We start from the raw sequence: 19,309 nt of genomic DNA, 5'->3' as shown, positions 1-19,309 counted from the left end.
GTGACTCCTGTGACAGCCACAGAGGGTATGTTGTTGGGCACTGCATCTCATATTCTTCACTGTTTTTGTTTTCTCTTGCCATTGCGAAAACACTTCATCATGTTTTTGTTGGAAGGGCATTCAATAGGCTACTGTTTAGGGAAACATGTATCCATTGGAGGGATACTAGAGGAGTACCTAATTGGGCACTTCATCATGTTTTCTCACCTGTTGGAGTACCCGGTGCAGCACGGTGCACCCTTTTCTTTGCTGGAACAGGCAACCTTTGGGACACTGTCAAGTAGGGGCAGCATAGAGGGCACTTCATGACAGCACCCTTTTTTATTGAAAGGGCACCAGTACAAGACACGTTATCAATATTTTGGGCACATCATAAAGAAAGGGCACCCTCGTGGGTACTTTTTTTCCCATATGAAGGGCAGCCAATAGGGCACTTCATTTCATTTTTGCTGTAGAGGGCAATTTGGCTACACTTTCCAACCATGGGGGCATTAGGGGGATTTTTCATTTTTTATGTATACAAATATTTATCCCTGTATACTGTTTTATGTTTATGTTTATGATTGTTTTCTTATTTATTTATTCTTTTTTTGTGACTAACAAAGTCATCTGTCCATCAATCCATCTATCTGTCTATCTATCCATCCATATATGTGGAGAGAGAGAGAGAGAGAGAGAGAGAGGGAGAGGGAGGGAGTAGGAGGGAGTGAGGATGCAATTGAAATGCTCACCTCCCCGCCTCCGTAGGAGCACAAGCACAGCTCCAACAACCATAAAATCAACCTTTTCTACGGCTACAGACACTGCCAGCCATAACATAGCACATCCATATTACACAGCTTTTTTATGTTTATATAACGAACCATCAGACCTGTAAGGTAGCGAACACATTTACGAATTAACGAAACATTTGGTTCCAGAGATCAAAATGATTCGTATGTTGCCATCGCAAAGGACGGCAGCTGCTTCCTCTGTTGCACTGCTGGTAATTGCGGGTGAGTGAAAATTAGCGTTTGCTCTCTTAAATAATAACATTTAGTCATGATAACGTTAATCATGGCAGTATTAGTGTTCTGCTTTCGTTGTCGCTTGAATCCGTGTGCATGCATGTGTGTGTGTGGGTGGGTGTGTGTGTGAGAGAGAGAGAAAGAGAGAGAGAGAGAGATGCCAGATGCTGAAAATAAAACCTCGATGTATGTATAGACGGATGCTTGTGTGAGAGTGTCAGCCCTGCCAGGCGCTGATAATAAAGCTATCGAGACCCCAAATGATCATATTTCTGCCCCCAAATATCGGTCATTTCGAATCGCCCAGGATTGTGTCTTTGCATAGCCATATTATTCGAATGGCGTCATGACGCGTCACACATCTCTCCATATTGCTGACATATGGCACACGAGTGAAGTGACGTAGCCCAGCGAGAAGGGAGGCAACAGTAGCTATAGCATATGTGTCTAATTGTATTTCCCTGTTTCAATGTCCGTGTAAAAATAATTTATTTAAGGCTGTTGTGGAGCATTTTCATTGATCCTTAGGAAATTAACAACTTCCAGATTAAAAACAAAAAAATTGGGATTGCACATTTAGTCTTGGGTGTTACTGACCTAAGAAGTTACATGAACAAGAAATTACTGTGAACAAGAAATACACATTGTCGGAGGCAGTTTGGCACTAAAAGTACTGATATGTCAACTATTTCTTTTATAAGTGAGATCTGCATTTTTTTCTTTAGGTACTTTGTATAGATTTGATATATTGGCTTTATATTGCAACATATTCCAGCAGTCTAAAAGGCAAAAATATGTCCTACATTGGGCTACTTTAACCTACATTTAGTGGATCATTCACATGGTGTTCATGTGCCATAATTGTGTACTATAAATAGAATAGGCCCTAATAGTGACAAAGCAGTTTTGAGAACGAATGTTTAATTGCATAACACGGTTCAATCAGGTGTCCATGCTACATGGTATGACCTAAGAAAATTTGATTTTAAATTTACTTTAAGAAATATGTTTGAAAATAGTGGTTTTGAAGCCGCTATGGGTTCATGAACCTCTGTGATAATCTCTGTGAAAAGTTATTCTTTTGAATCCTATACTCTAAGCAAGAAATCTATATTTTACTGAAAATGTTTTTTTACTTGTAATAATAGTTGAACCCTTTTTGATGTTATATAGAACTACTTTTAAAGGTTCTGTATAGAAACACCCATGCCAAGAGCCCTTAAACTAGGCATCATAATGGTTGTTTTGAGTCATGGTTTTATGTGGAACTATAGTCTTTATTAAAAAAAAACTATTGAAGAACCCTATATAACCCTATATAATCATAATAGCATACTATTATTAGGCATTTAATATCATACTATTTTTATTATGTGATAAGTAGATTAATGCATTTTGGTAAGTTAATACATGCTTTACAGATGAACTACTAGTCAAAGTCTCCCTTTAATGCATTTACAAACTGATGTCCAATACTTTGTTAAGCCTCCTTTTGTTCTCAAAACCGAATCAGTACTTCTTTTCATTCCTTTTAGTGTCTTTCAGTTCACTTTAATGCTGACAGTCTCCTATTCCAGAACATCCCAAAAGAGTTCTACTGGATTCTGATCCGGTCACTGAAAAGGCCACTGAAGAACACTGAACTCATGTTCATGTTCATGAAACTAGTTTAACATGACTTTTGTTTGTGACATGATGCATTATCATGCTGAAAATAACCATTATAAGTTGGAAAAATTGTGGCCATGAAGGGATACAGGGTCAGCAACAACTCAAATAAGCTATGGAATTCAAGCAAAGACTGAATGCTGATCCTTGATTCTGAGATTTATCAGACAAGTCTTCAAATGTTTAGCTATGAGTGGAACCTGCTGTGGTTTTCTGCAGTGGTTTTTTATCTCACCACAACATAGTGTACATAATGATTATATGAGGTATGGTGAGGTCTTGTATTAAAAAACAAAAACAAAAAAACACTGCATATCATATCTTGTACATACATTATTTATATATATATATATATATATATATATATATATATATATATATATATATATATATATATATAATAAAAAATACCCACTCTACCTCTTTGCTCCAAAGCTCAGGGGTCAAGATCCCAATAGGTTCATGTTTATCTGCTCCAAAGAGTCCTATACTATTGGCAATATCTCTGTACAGGGACTAGACAAGCTCTGTGCCTTTGCACACCTGCCTCAGTATCATATATATATATATATATATATATATATATATATATATATATATATATATATATATATATTATTAGTTAATATTTATTAGTATATTTATTAGTTAATATTTTTGAGACATAAAGAGTCAGGCTACAGTCCAGGCCCACAGAAGTTTAGAGAAGGGTGTGGGATTGGACGGTTGCTAGTTTGATCTGCTTTCTTCTCCCAGAATATTCACATCCACAGTGCCTTTGAGGTACTAACCTTTAGGTTCTCCCTGGGTGCTTACTGATCTGGGTGTGTTTGCTAGAGTCAGTTAAGGACACTGACTATTCTTGGCAGAAATGCTGACCAGTCTGGCAGATAATGTAAGACAATTTGGTCACTGTCCAAAAAATATCTAGTGATAACTTTGCAGCAGAAAGCTGTGTAGCTTCTGTGTTTAAATTAAATAGAAGACTAAGTATTAGAATTATTAGTATTAGTAGAAGGAAAAATAAAATGGAGAAGCTTACTCTCAGCATTTAAAAATGAGAACTGTGCTTTAAGAAAACTGTTGTTTGGTTTGCCAGCCACATGAGGGCAGCTTGCCATTTCGCTACAGTCTTAACAAGCATAAGCAGATGGGGCCGCTTTGATGAACTGTGTAACTATCATTAGGGTTTCCAGGCAGGACAGCATACTCAGTCATATGTTGTGACTCTGCAGTTCAAGGATGCTGCCAGTTACCTAACGTCAGTTATGGATGGTACACTCAGTTAAGGGGATAATCTCACTTAGGTCAAGGTATCTTGTGACAGTTGTCCATCAGTAGTATCATCAACAATACGTTGGTGCACAATTGCTTGCAGTGTTCTGAGCAAAAGGTAGTATGTGACACTTATCTAAGAGTAGAAACTGATCCACTGGTCACAAGAAAGTTCCCACTATTGTCAATTGTAGACTTGACACACTGCCCATGATTAGTCATATTTAAGTAGATTAGGTTATATATATTTAAATGTCAGTGTATTGTAACTAAATGCATAATCATCTTGGCAGACAGCAACATGCGTATGTGTGTGTGTGTACTTATCTAAAAGGCCTTATGTTCAACTCTTATACTCACATTGCTCTTGAGATGAAAAAGACAGTGAGGGGAGGTTGTGGATATGAAGCTTGTGGAAAGGAGGGGATGTACACTGCAGTATTGCAGTATTGTAGTCCTTCTTCTTCATAATACACGTTTTGTGCATAATCCACAGTCAGTGGCATAATTTAGTACTTCTTTAAAATGATCTACAGAAATTCGTCTTTGTGCATGTAAATAAATCTTCAGTTTGTAACAAGTTACTGGTCACAGTGCCAAGGAAAAGGAAACTGCAAATTCAGTATGTTAATATATACTCTACTCAAATGGCAGAGTAGAGGCCTGTGTTCTCCCTGAATAATATGGGAATGGGAAACACTCAGGAAAATGTGCTAAATATACATGAAGGTGAAAGAGTGGGTGGTGTGACATTGACATACTGCTGTTATTGAGTAACGCACCAACCAGAGTGTTGACTCTGCATCTGTGTTTGTGTGGGTACGTCTCTGTGTGAGTGCTTTTATTAAAATGCCGCAGGATGCGATGACCTTACACAGTGCTGTACTATGTGTACTGCAGATTTGTCTTGGGAGACAGAAATGTGTCTCCCGATGGTGTATGTGTGCTTGTGTGTGTATGTGTGTGCGTCCGGGTGTGTCCGGGACAGGTACACATTTCTCCTTAAGAGGAAGGACATTTCTCTAGAGGGAGGGGCTTGGCTGAACTGCAGCAGAGAGATAGAGAGAGAGAGAGAGAGAGTGCGCAAGAAGGAGAGAGAGAGGGGGGAAGAGAAGGGAGGGGTATGACAAAGTTGCTGCTGCTACTGCAGGGAGAGCTCGGACGATGAAGAATAATTGCAGCAGCAGTGGGAAGTTGTCCATAAACAGAGTCCGTACTGCAGAGTGATGTAGCGATGCAGAACCTAAGAAGGAGGCAAAACACTAAAACACATGTAATCTGCTTCCCATAAACACACAATACTTACATTATTACACAAGTCGAAATACTGCCTGTATGGTTCAATACTTACTTTAAAAGACACATTAAAAATTCATATTATTGCATTGGCTTTACTAGCTGATGGGTCTCTTTTTGACCTGAGGTGCAGTCTATAAAAACCCATTAGATTAAGACATTAAAACCACTGTAATGAGTGCTTTTAGAGATTCTATTAAGCTCTGAAGAGCAACTAACCTCCAAAATGATAAAAAGTCATTTCATGACCATATAAAAGATGCAGGTTGCTGATATTATTGTGTAAAATGTTAAAACTGTGGTTAACTGCAGCACACAGAGAGAGAGAGAGAGAGAGAGAGGGGGGGAATGAGAGAGATGAGAAGAGAGTGGTATGACAAAATGATCCTAGTATATTTGGGCAGTTTTATGACAAAAAATTATTTAACCGTAATACAGCTGTGACATATGATAGTTCATATATCTAAGAAATCTGCAAAGAGGGAGGCCAGTTTACTATCACATGTAGTAATACAACAACATACATGTTATCCAAAAGAATGTGCACTCGTTTAATGATTGTTCATCAAATTTAATTGATTAGAATATTTTAACTTGGAAAATGAGATTTCATTGTCTGTAAACAATTACTTTCAATTTAATAATTCCTGCTGTATACACCTCGAATAATACATGAACACAACAAAAGTGTTCAGTGTTCTTAAGATACTACAGTATTATAAGTATTTTAACTTTTTACAGTGTTTTTTTAATAAGTGACAGACATCCTTTAAAGTGGAGGGTTAATTTAACAGCAGTAGCTAGATGTATTTTAGGCTTCTCCAAAACGAACATTTTTTGTTAATACTGGTTATAGCATATTTAGATAACTGAGGCTGACCAAGCCAATCTGTTGTTTCCATACATCACTAAGTTGTTCCTTAAACACCCTTTAGTGCTTTCATTTTTTAGTAAATGTTTGTCAAAAATACAAAAAAATTAGCATCCTGTGTTCTTGACAGTGGCATCGGTTGACATCCAGTGTCTCAGTATAAATGGCATTGGCACAAAATACAGAATCCATTTGACCAGATTTCCTTAATGTTTCTCCGTTCTCTTTATATTTGACCGCTTGAGCAAGTACCATTTTTTTTAATTAGTCACCAAATTTTCCACATTTTCCCATGGAACAATCAGGCACAATCAAGCTTTCCACTTTAGTTATCGACTCTCAAATAAGAGCAATTGGCTTCACTCACCAATATCGTCCTAAGGATTTCTTAAATTCATTCTCAAAAAAGTCAGATGCATGACATGTTTTAAAAGTGCCGTATTGTTCACAGCTATGCTCTTGTAATGATACATGTAATAAAAAAAGCAGTAATAAAAAAGCATTATTTGTGTAGTTCTACTGCTGTTACTGTTTGCCTTTGATAATCAGATTAATAAGTAATCAGTGTAATCAAGCCTCAGCTTTCCTCCAACCCCAACCCTGTTAATCTGTTTAAATCTTTTCAAACCCTGTGGTATTAGAGTCTCCCTTTTCATTGGGCTTCATTTAGAATCCCAGGATCTGATGTCCTCTGATAGTGAATGGTAGAGGTTTTGTTAAATCCGAAATAAGCAATGCCTGGGTCCACTCTGATTGTTGTTCTACACATGTAAACAATGGTTTATTTCATTGTTATATGAATCCATTCACTGGTCCTTCCTGTCTTTTACATACATTTAGCTACTTTAGGTTGCACCTATTGCTGACAAATGTGCAAAATCACACACAGCTTCTGTCTAGTCCTTGTAGAGAAGTACTGCCAATAGAATAGATCTCTCTGGAGCAGATAAACATGAACATGTTGGCACCATGCCTAATGCCAGGTGTGGGCTAGAGGGGTATAATGCCCCCAGCATTCAGCTGTGGAGCAGTGGAACTGTATTCTCTTGAATAATGGTTGGTGCTCCATCGAATCCACTTTTGAGATGAGTTGGGAAGTTGAGAATTAGGTGGGGTGGTGATCATCCAATATTAATAATATTCGGGACAGTTACTCCAACAAAAGCAGGATAAATTCTTTTTTTTTTTTTAAGAAGAAACAATAAATGAGCAAGTGTCCCAATTAGATTGTGTGTAAATTTTTACACAGAGCAAAACTCTGTTTCTTCTGTGTGTGTTTGTGTATTTGTGCATGTTCTGCAGCAGTGCAGTCATCTGTCTGGACTGTGAGAAGTGCTGCCTAAGCTCTTGTGCCTGTGCATAAGTGTGTATGTAGTGCAGCAGCACTGCAGGATTGGGTGTGGTACCTCTCTCATCAAACAGAGAAGAGTAGTTTTTAGACCCAGATCCAGATTTTAACTATAGGTAACCTAAAATTACCTAAAATATGTGTGAATATTAACATATGTAAAGCTGTATACATTAGTAATAATGCATTATTATAGTACAATTTGACCCATTTTACTCAGACCTCCCTACATTTATGAACACCTAACTTCTGGGACGTAATAATTTAACCTTATGTAGAAAAATGCACTAAATGTAATCAGGGCACAAATTTCTGTTTCAGCCTCCTGTGTCTCTTCCATGGATGTACTTGTGGCTCAGCAAATCAATGCACTGAATGGAACCATGGTCAGGATCTCTTGCAGCTTCACTTCCTGCTACAGGCTGGATCACACCAAGTTTGCTATGAACTGGACATACCAGGAGACCTTAAATGATACAGAGGAGATGGTGAGGATGGTGGAGATCAATTAATCTTTTTTCTGATACAGAACACTCTGCCTGAGTTACTTTCCTATTTGGATTTCTGTTCTGTTGGTCTAGCACTTGCTGTTGCTTGCACCACTCACTTTTGGGCTTAATCATTTTATTGTAAACAAAAAATGTAGGGATTTGCATCTAATAAACTAAACAGTTTCTGTCCAAGTGGATAGTAGCAGATATATTTAAAAAAAATTGTTTGTTGATTTACAGGTTTCAGCATCAGTCTAATTTAAAAACTATAATTTCTCTTTTTCTAGTTTATGACCTTTAAGAACAAAATAACACCCTTGAGGACAGATCGCTTTGGAGACCGGGTAAAGTTTGCTGGGAATCTGGACAAAAATGATCTCTCAATCACCATTTCGGATGTACAGTTAACAGATGAAGGAATCTACAACTGTTATGTACGCAACCCTCCTGATCGTATCCAGGGCCATGGTATTATCCAACTGTCTGTAGTTACTGAGTGTAAGTAGCAATAGAACTGAACTGTTTTCTTACATTAACATTCACATATGTACATTTAGAGATATGGCTATGTCCCCTTTCATTCATTCTTTTTCATATACTTGCTATATTAACAATTAGCCATTATGTTATTTTTTGCATATCACAATGTTATTTAAATGTTAAATCATACTTTACATACCAAAATAAATATGTTAACAGCATTGACAAATGATGCTCTTGAGGGAGAGTACATTAATATTTCGAAATATACACTTTACCTGTGCATTAAAACATTAGATTATTTAACATTAGATTTTCTTAATGACTACATATTTGTCAATATTTACAGTATTGCTGATCTTAGATCCTCTGTCAAAGCTAGCTTCAGTCTCTCCTTCTCCATATTGGTCTTGGTTCATCAGTTCTGCTTATAGCATCTCTGTATTCCACCATCCACCCTCACTGTGATGTATCTAAGGGCTGCACAGCATCCTCAGCTGAAGTGATGATTCAGCACTTTTTTTGCGCTTTACTTATTGATGACTGTGCCAGTCTCGCTCACCTCAGCATCACAGCCTTCTGTCCTGCAGAGTTCTGCCAGAGTGCTCTAAATGCGCGCGCACACACACACACACACACACACACACACACACTCACTATGACGTCTGACTGCAGATGGATGAAATGCTGCAGAGCAGTACAAGCCCTCTAATATGATTTTTTTAGCATGCCTACAATTAGATTTTTAGATTTCTATACTTCGTTATGAAGTACAAGCTTCATAGCTAACACACAATGGAAGCCATACACACCAGCAATATACACTATTTAGTATTGTATAACCAAAAAACATGCCTAAATAATCAAACATAATCTATCAAATGTCAAACCGTCTTTAAGTGGAATTTGTCAATAATGCAGCCATGCCACCATCCAGGGCTGTTTTCAGTCTTATACATTTGTAAGCTCCTCTCTCTATTCTTTTGTCCAGTGCCTCCTCCACGAGACTCAACTATTGCAGTGGCGATTGGGGCATCTGTAGGCGGTATGCTGGCTCTGGTCATCCTGTCCATGGTTGTGGTCAAATGTGTGCGCAGGCACAAGAAACAAGAGCTAATCTCTGATGAACAGAAGATGGAAGAGGAGGGCAAAACAGATGGTGAAGGTGGCACGGAAGAGGGCACCAAGTGAGAATTTTTCCATTTCTCCTGTCCTTTTGCCAACCACCTGGGTACAAAACTTATCTCAGTTCTTATATGGCAATGTAGCCATTCAAAAATTCTAAAAAAAAAAGAATTTATTTGTGTGTGTGTCCTCTGAAACAGACAACTCTAATCTGGCTACTTGACCTGGAAGACCTAACGTTTGGTGGAGCCCTGCCCCTCACATGCTGGTAAAAATGATTTATAGCTTCTTTGCTGCATAGCTTCTCTTATCTTCCCGCTTCTTGTTGTGTGTTTAACTTTTAATGGAACAATTTTAATAAACATCCTTTTTTGGCAGTCACTTGCAGTTTATAACCCACTTTCAGAGTTAAATGTTCTATGTTAGTATGTTAGTATGTCCTCAATTTTTTAATTCCCTCATCAATAAGCAGTTTGTATAACAGATGCTATGAAGGTGTTCCTCATCACCTCTAGGGAGTGCACACTATACCTCACTAATATCTCATTTACATGCTTCGTGCAGATTTTTCTCAGAAGGCTACCCACAGGGCTGTGCAAAATAACCTAGTTTTTGTTATGTTGGCTTCACCCTGAAAAAACCGATGTTGCAAATAAGGCTATGTAAGCTAAAATAAGTTCTGAAAGGTAGGCCAGCTTTTTTTCTAGTTTGAAGTCCCACTTAGGTAACTGCAGCCTTCTTCCTCTTCAAAGATGCCTACCTTCCATTATATAAATGATATAAATATAAATGATTAGTGTTTACTTTTGACATAAATGAGGAGTGTAGTGGAGAAACATTCAAATAAAGGTTTTACACTTTACAAGCCATAAAGATGAGAAAACATGGCAGAGTGTCTTACCAAAATTGTCCAAATGAATAACGCTTTAAATAATAGTTTTAATAACTCTCGATTTCTCGTATATACAGTGGGGGAAAAAGTATTTAGTCAGTCACCAATTGTGCAAAATCACATTGTCTGATTTTTAAAGAATTTATTTGAAAATGATGGTGGAAAATAAGTATTTGGTCAATAACAAAAGTTCATCTCAATGCTTTGTTATATATCCTTTGTTGGCAATGACTGAGGTCAAACGTTTTCTGTAAATCTTCACAAGGTTGGCACACACCGTTGCTGGTATGTTGGCCCATTCCTCCAGATCTCCTCTAGAGCAGTGATGTTTTGGGGCTGTCGGCGGCCAAACGGACTTTCAACTCCCTCCAAAGGTTTTCTATGGGGTTGAGACCTGGAGACTGGCTAGGCCACTCCAGGACCTTAAAATGCTTCTTACAAAGCCACTCCTTTGTTGCCCTGGCAGTATGCTTGGGATCATTGTCATACTGAAAGACCCAGCCACATTTCATCTTCAATGCCCTTGCTGATGGAGGGAAGTTTGCACTCAAAATCTCACAATACATGGCCCCATTCATTCTTTTATGTACACGGACCAGTCGTCCTAGTCCCTTTGCAGAGAAACAGCCCCAAAGCATGATGTTGCCACCCCCATGCTTCACAGTTGGTATGGTGTTCTTTGGATGTAACTCAGCATTCACTCTCCTCCAAACACAACAAGTTGTGTTTGTACAAAACAGTTCTACTTTGGTTTCATCTGACCATAAGACATTCTCCCAATACTCTTCCGGAACATCCAAATGCTCTCTAGCAAACTTCAGACGCGCCCGGATATGTACTGGCTCAAGCAGGGGGAACACATCTGGCACTGCAAGATCCGAATCCCTGGCGGCGTAGTGTGTTACTGACGGTAGCCTTTGTAACGTTGGTCCCAGCTTTCTGCAGGTCATTCACTAGGTCCCCCCTGTGTGGTTCTTTGGATTTTTGAGATCTTGCGTGGAGCCCCTGATCGAGGGAGATTAGCAGTGGTCTTGTAGGTCTCCCATTTTCTGATCATTGCTCCCACAGTAGATTTCTTCACATAGGCTGCTTGCCTATTGCAGATTCAGTCTTCCCAGCCTGGTGCAGATCTACAATTTTGTTTCTGGTGTCCTTCAACAGCTCTTTGGTCTTCACCACAGTGGAGTTTGGAGTGTGACTGTTTGAGGTTGTTGGCAGGTGTCTTTTATATTGTTAACGAGTTCAAACTGGTGCCATTAATACAGGTAATGAGTGGAGGACAGATAAGCCTCTTAAAGAAGACGTTACAGGTCTGTGACAGCCAGAAATCTTGCTTGTTTGTAGGTGACCAAATACTTATTTTCCACCATTATTTGCAAATAAATTCTTTAAAAATCAGACAGTGTGATTTTCTGATTTTTTTTCTAATTTTGTCTCTCATAGTTGAGGTCTACCTATGATGTCAATTACAGGCCCCTCTCATTTTTTAAGTGGGAGAACTTGCACAATTGGTGACTGACTAAATACTTTTTTCCCCCCACTGTAGTGCATTCATACCAAACATAATACAACTGTGGCTTATTTGACTTATCATCTTGAAAATTCTGTTTTGTATTTTGTTTCTTGTCTCTTTCAGACTACATGCACCATGTCTGAAGATGTATATTAAATTTAGCTTGAACCATTGTCCTGTGACTGCATTGCTGCCAATCCTAAGGCAATCTCTTCTCTTGCCCAGCCATCAAATGTGTCTCATTTTGAAAACTCAGCCACTGCCATGTTCGGGTCCGAGTGCATCGAGGAGAAGCTACAGAGCAGGTCTCCAAACTACAGATTCTTCCATTTTGACACAAAAAGTTTACAATATTAAGAAAGCCAATGACGTTTTTGTGACCCGGGTGTTTTTTTAGACGTTTTAGAATTGTGTCCTCAAATTACTGCCAATGCATTCGTTGTGCAAGATTATCTTGGGGACACTGTTATTGTCTTCTTAATCAGTGACAAAGCACACTATTCTTACTACTGCCAAAATATTACTAGTATTGTAATGTTTCTAAGACATTTTCTGGATATTGGTACAGTATTTTATTTGTTTTTCTGGTTTTCTGAGTGCAAAAAAGTCCACAGATTCTGTCTCTCTTGTTGTGTGTGTGTGTGTGTGTGTGTGTGTACTTAAAGCCATTGTCTAGTCAAAATAAGGTAACATTGCTAAAAATTACTAAACACCCACCATTTAGCATTATGCAAGTGACATCATGCTAATTGGTGCCTACCAGCTTCCATTTATTGTTGGCTGTTGCATCTTTGCATTAATATACTTGTGAGGAACAAATGTACAATTCCAAAAAGCAACTTTTATGTGTGTGGTTGTCTGTTTTGTTTGAGTCTGTCTGTGGGCAGAACAGATACACATAAAGTAGTAGCACATTTAACTGGTGCTTCTAATCAAATGGTCTCTTTAATTTCGATTGTTTGCTGTGTACCCTGGCTGTCAATCTGACTGACAATAATCATATCTTATGTTTGCATGCTTTAATACACCTACACACATCCAAACAGATTAAAACAATGTACTTCATCTAACTTACAAAACATGTGCATGCTTTCATAACGTCCTACACATACAGACATCTTTCACATAGGTATATAACCTCCCCACACACACAAAAGTTTGCAAAATGACCTAGAAAATGTTGACAATGAAACATGGTGACCATTCAGGGAAGACAAATTAAGTCAAAAATATGTTTCTACCAGATTCTAATATTTATAGATTAAAAGAAAACAAGTTTTTTTAGTTTATAGTCTTACCTGTAGAATTTTTTTAAGTTATTGTTCCAAACGTATTATACATTCCTTTTACATTAGTGCTGTTATTTTGTAAACATTTGAAGCGGTAATGTGAAATGGTTTGTTATGTATTACACTAAGTATGCATTTGAACTGCATCAATTAAATAAACAGTCTGATTTTAGTTAGTGGTAGACTATTTTGAATTTGCAAGTTGATTGCAATTAAAAAATAGAAAAATGCTTAGAACACCACAGTGCATGAACTTTGTGAATACTTAGTATTTACATGGATATATTGTAGCTAGATTAAAAAGAATAATTATGTAAAATCTTGTGAAAAGTGTCATATATCAGTATAAAAGAAAAAACAATTCTAAACAACTGAACTTAAGATGATAAGATAAATAAACAACTGGCAGAAAAAGGCTTCACATTATGCACATATTACCCATGAGTAGTATTATAAGTATACCTCTGATTTTGGTGACACTTTATTTGGATAGTACATTTTAGACACTTTGTAGATACTTAATTTACCATATTAAAATCACTTTCATTTCCCCTAACTCTATACCTCACCCTAACACTAAACCTAGCTTTCACTAAAACCCAAATCTAACCCTCATTCTGGTCATAAACATAGCCCTGGTCCTAATCCTAAACTTATATCTCAACAGAGGGACTTTAACAATTTGAGTATCTGTAGATAACCTGTAGAAATATGAAGTGTAGCCTACTATCCTAATTAAGTGAAACCCAGATTTTAGTCATTTCAATTTGGATTAATGGTAATGATGATAATGAGTTTATTTGTTTTATTTTCTTTCCACATAATATTGACACATTAAGTGCAAAAGTAGAGCAACTTCGTTTGATTTGTTCCACTCTGTTACTGCAAATGTATGAGTGTGGCAGCTACTAATTAAGCCGATTGTAGATTCAAAATAAGAGTAAATATTCCTGTTTTGGCGAGCCTTCTCACATTATAATGTTGGTATGTCACACCAATCTTATGATTTGGAGTGAGCTGGATCACATATTTCTATAACTACTGGTATCCTTTTCAACACAACAGTGTATAGAGTTTTAAATGTTGTAATAAAGAAAAATATGTATATAAATACATATAAATACATGCCAGTGAGTGGCAGTTCTGCCAATATGAGAGGTCAATGCAAAATGTCCAGATTCTTTTAAACAGTAAGCAGTAAGACTCAGATATCTACTCTGTACAACTTTAATGAGCAAAATGCATGACATGTGAAACCTAAAACCTCATCAAATCTCAAAATGGAAAGCTGATGCTACAGGTTCACCAAAACTGTACAGTTGAAAAACATGACAGCTATGATTAATTTTGATTTCTGCTGAGGTGCAGCAGGGTCAGAATGTGGTGCCAACAGCATGAATCCATTTGCCCAACCTTGCCTTGTGTCAACAATCCAGGCTGATGAACATGATGTAATGGTGTGGAAATTCTTTTCTTGCCACACTTTGGGCCCATTAATACCAATGAATGCATTAATATCAATCAATAATCACTTTTTTTGTATTGTAGCTGACCACAATTTTACCATATTCTAATGGCTACTTCCGGAATGATAATTCATATAACAATGCAAAAGTCACTTCAAACTGGTTTCATGAACATGGCAATGAGTTCAGTTTATAGTGTTAGTCAATGGATCTTAATCCAATAGAACACATTTGGGATGCAGAATGTGAGATGTGTGCATGAATGTGAACCTGAAAAATCTTTTGTGTTACAGAACCATGTCAGTATGGACCATACTCTTAAAGCAATGTTCTCAACATATTGACGAATCCATGTCATGAATAATTTAGGCTGTTTTTAGAGCAAAGGGAGGCCCTACCCAATATTAGTATAGTGTCCATAGTAATGTGCTTGTTTAATGGAAAAAGTGCATCTTTTATATTTGAGAATAAGCATAAACATAATAAGACTGCAAAAGTTACTGAATACCAATCATTTGTTAGGCTGCCACTAACAACTATTTTTCTATTCATGAATTGATTAATATTGATTAATCTAAATGATTAATTTTCCTCCAATAAGTCAAATTGAGCATTTAAAATTATTTTATTTTGACAAACCTGTACCTAAAGGTTTACAAATTAAGTGCAAAATAGTAGGTTTAAACTTCATGATAATAATCTGAAGTGTAGAGGTGTATTTATACTGGTGTATATGTGACCTATTATATTTATGCCATTGCTTACACAAAGAATGTGTTTAAAATAATGGTCGAATAGAGTAATTAGATATGGTTTATATCCAGTCAAGCCCAAAGCACACAAACAACACTGTCTCTGTCAATCGTAAGGGAATGTAAAAGCCCAGATTCTAGACATAACATTTTCTTTTAGTCATGTAACCTCTGGAAATTCTAATGTAGCAGGCAGATGTATAATGATGTATACACATGTATAATGAGTGCAGTAAGTGGCTACAACAACAGATGTAAACTACTGTAGACTACTGCAACTTTGTTAGACATTTTCATTTTCATCGTCAAGGTAATTGACAATGGCGACTAATTGTGACAGCCCAAATTCCAATGTAATTTTTCTATTGTGTCTAAACTCATTAAATCTAATTGTATTCTCAAATCTATCATATCTATAAAATCAATAACTACAAAATTAGCTTACAAAAAAAACTAATACCAAAATATTTCGCATAGGTCTGTCACAAATTAGTTCTGTAATCTATGTCATTGCTAAAGTGAACAAATACTGTAGCTCATTTGTATGCAATGCCAAAGTATTCACCCCCTTGGATGTTTTAAAAAGAATTAATTGTCCATATAATTTGGCTTTTTGACAAGAGTATATAAAAAACTCACCCATGTCAAAGTGAAAATAGATTTATACAAAAGAATGTCAATTCAATAAAAATATATAATGTAAAATAAGTGATTGCATAAATATTCACCTAATGCATAAATGACTGACCTAATTCGACAGAGATCCAGGCAATTAAAGCTAGTAGTCTCCAAATGAGTGAATGGAGATTGTAGTATAAGACATCTATCTGGAAAGTCTAGTTACTGGTTAATCAGTCGTCCTCACAAACTGAGTAACCGTGCAAGACATAGGTCACCAAGGAGGCCCCCAAGACACCTATGACTACTAAAGGATTTAAATTGATGATACCAACACCATGCTTTGTGGTGGGGATGGTGCATTGTTTGGTGTCTGTGTCTGGTGTCTCGTGAGGGTGAACTGTAGTAGTTTTTTTTTGCGACTCTCCTATAAAGCTATGACTGGTGAACAACCCAGGCAACAGTTGTCATATGTCTCATCCCATCTCAACTGCTGAAGCATGTATCTCCTTCAGAGTAGTCATAGGTGGGTTCTCTCATTAGTCTCCTTCTCGCACAGTCACTCAGATTGTGGGACGGCCTGCTCTAGGCAGACTTACATGGGCCATATTCCATTCATTTGTTATTGACTGCATTGGACTTTAGTGACTGGACCTTCCCGTGTCTTTATACTACAATCACCTGAGACACATTCACTAATTGTGAGACTACCAGCACCAATTGCCTGGACCTCCTTAAATTAGGTCAGCAAATTTAAAGGAGTCACTTATTGAGTCACTTACTTTACATTATATAGTGTTATTTAATTTACATTATTTTGTAGAAATCTGTTTCCCATTTGACTTTTTTGTAAATTCTTGTAAATCCACATTTGAAAAGACCATGATTCCATTAATAAAAGCAATAAAAGAGCAAAGGATGGCTTACTGTCCTTTTAAGTTACCATTAATGTCAGTAAGTTTGGCTAATTAGCTAGCTAGTTATATTCTACCAGTGATATGTGAAGTCTAAGAAGTGATATTTAAGCAGTTATATAAATAAATGTAATTACATAATATATCACTCTCAACCCAGTCAGTTATTGTATCTTATCACAGTCTAAAGATGCCTCATGCTGCTATTAAATGAAAATTTAATCACGAAGTAAAAAACGTTACAAAACAGTCTAAAAGCACTATTTCCCATTCAGAACTAAAATTTAGACTTAGGTGTTGATTCAGTTTTGATGCGGTGTCTTTTAAAATGACAATGTATACAAAGAATATAATGTACATGAAACCAAAGAATGATATGACCTAAAAACTAGTTTACTTTTATTTGTCCCTATCAGAGTCATATGCTTTATGGCCATTAAGCTTTTCTAGGGTTTTTAGTTGCAATCAATGTGTACCTAATTGTTTACTATTTAAGCAGATTTTGAGTCTAGCTGTCCTAACAACTTTCACTTTTTCAGATTCCAAGTACTATGAGTACAAAGTCATTGTTTCCCAAAACCATTTGCTTCATAATACCTTATTTATACATATAGGGGAAAACGGAAGGTTTTTGTTATGAATAAGTATAGATGGCCTTAAACTCATGTAATGATTGTCACCATACAATGTATGTATTACCTTACAGTCTATGACACAGAACATTAGCTTTTTTTTAATGAATCATAATAGTGGGGTGAAAAAATTGGGGAACACATATTGGAAATGATACACACATTTTTTTTTTATATCATATCATATAAAGACTTATCTTGTCCTGCAGTTTCCATAACTGGCTTTTTGGCAACAGTGTGTGCACATATACTCAAAAATAAAGTATAAGCAGTATTATGATGGATCTTGATGCATAAGTGAGAATGGAAAAATTACATTGCAACATGATGGCTTTACAGTCATAGACCTGATGCTTGAATGGCTGCACTTCAGAGAACACTATGGCTGTGTGCCCTCAATTATGTCCATATTCACTTCTTTCACCAGAAAAAAAAACTTTTATTAAAAACAAAATGCACAATACACATGTTACACATAGCTGTATTTCAAGAATAGTATGAACTTGCATGATTTGTTTTATATTGCACATCTTTCTTTGTTCACATCTTATTTTTCCAGTGGTAATATGAATGTGAAAATATTTAATGCTGTATATGGTCAGATATAGCATTCTATCATATTTAAATCTGTATTGCATATCTGTGAATGACTTTTAACAGAATGAGAGGTTCCTGACAGATGGATAATATATTTGAAATAAGTATATTGAGGCATGAGACTATATAATTAATGTTGGTTATAGGTTGTAAAGAGATGTTTTTGCACTGGTAGAATATAAATATGCTAAAAGTATTGAAATGAAGTATCATTCAAAAAGTGATAATTGTGTTGTCTTGATTTGTCTGATCCATGCTCTTAGAACTTCTACATTGCTTTCATATATCCTTTTCAACTAACAGATTTTTGTCCTTCATATTGTTATTATTATAGATTTGAGTGAACACAGAACTTCTATGCTTTTCTGCACCATTTCCAATACACATATATGGCTTGATTTGTGCACCTAACCAGCAAAAGAAAGGTTTGGTGGTGTTAGCCTGTTTGTGGGTGTGTAATCGTGCATGATTTTACTGCAGTGGATGGGTAAGCTGCTCTCTCCTGACAAATAAACCTTAAATAACAATACTTTGCTAATGAAAAATATCATAGATGTATACTTTGCAGTATATTCTATATATTAATGGGGATAAGTTTAATGACCTCAAAGGGAAAGGATATTGGGGCCCATACAGTGAATAATAATAATGCCAAACTGGAGCAGGTGCTGTATCTAGGGCAGGTGTTGTTAAATAGGCCATACAGTAAGGAGTTGGCAGAAGGGTCAAAGGGTGAAAGCTTCTGCAGTGTGATCAGCCATTGTCAGACATAACAGAAGCAAATGTGACTTATTTATACACATGACCTGAAAATCTTGCAAATTTATTAACACAATTCTCTTTTTTGTCTATTGTGAGTTGTATAAGATGAATAACGTAGACAATCAAGTACATTGTGCTGCATTTCAAAGCAGTACTGGCAGCCATATTTGTTTCGCATCAGTGCGCATAGAGTAGCTATATAGTACAATGTCATTGGCTTGTTAAAGAGGGGCTGCAGTTCTGCCTGAATCCCAGCCAGTGTACTGCTGCACAAGGCTAAACGCAAACAAAGCAAAAAAGTCTGCTCATTGTA

At 36.6% G+C, this 19,309-nt stretch overlaps 1 protein-coding gene across 2 annotated transcripts; it reads left to right on the top strand.

Moving 5' to 3' along the window:
• Positions 1-750: 750 nt before the first annotated feature.
• scn2b (sodium channel, voltage-gated, type II, beta) lies at positions 751-18,461 on the top strand. Of its 2 annotated transcripts, XM_072690712.1 has the most exons (6): positions 751-995; positions 7,787-7,953; positions 8,244-8,454; positions 9,428-9,623; positions 9,762-9,829; positions 12,090-18,461. In XM_072690712.1, exons 1-5 carry the CDS (start codon positions 929-931, stop codon positions 9,769-9,771), a joined length of 651 nt encoding a protein of 216 aa, XP_072546813.1. In that variant the 5' UTR covers positions 751-928; the 3' UTR covers positions 9,772-9,829; positions 12,090-18,461. The 2 variants fall into 2 exon arrangements, with proteins under 2 accessions (XP_072546813.1, XP_072546814.1); XM_072690713.1 differs by lacking the exons at positions 9,762-9,829; positions 12,090-18,461 and having other exon boundaries at positions 9,428-9,627.
• The last annotated feature ends 848 nt before the right edge of the window (positions 18,462-19,309 follow it).

This window comes from Salminus brasiliensis, chromosome 11 (assembly GCF_030463535.1).
Source record: "Salminus brasiliensis chromosome 11, fSalBra1.hap2, whole genome shotgun sequence".
In the NCBI taxonomy this organism is placed as follows: Eukaryota; Metazoa; Chordata; class Actinopteri; order Characiformes; family Bryconidae; genus Salminus; species Salminus brasiliensis.
This window is presented reverse-complemented; position numbering and strand designations above follow the sequence as displayed.

Bases quoted from the DNA above. Each gene is read 5' to 3' on its own strand.
- scn2b (XM_072690712.1), top strand. From the start codon at position 929: ATGATTCGTATGTTGCCATCGCAAAGGACGGCAGCTGCTTCCTCTGTT. The intron at 7,954-8,243 runs GTGAGGATGGTG...CTCTTTTTCTAG, and splicing joins TAAATGATACAGAGGAGATG to TTTATGACCTTTAAGAACAA. The intron at 8,455-9,427 runs GTAAGTAGCAAT...TCTTTTGTCCAG, and splicing joins ACTGTCTGTAGTTACTGAGT to TGCCTCCTCCACGAGACTCA.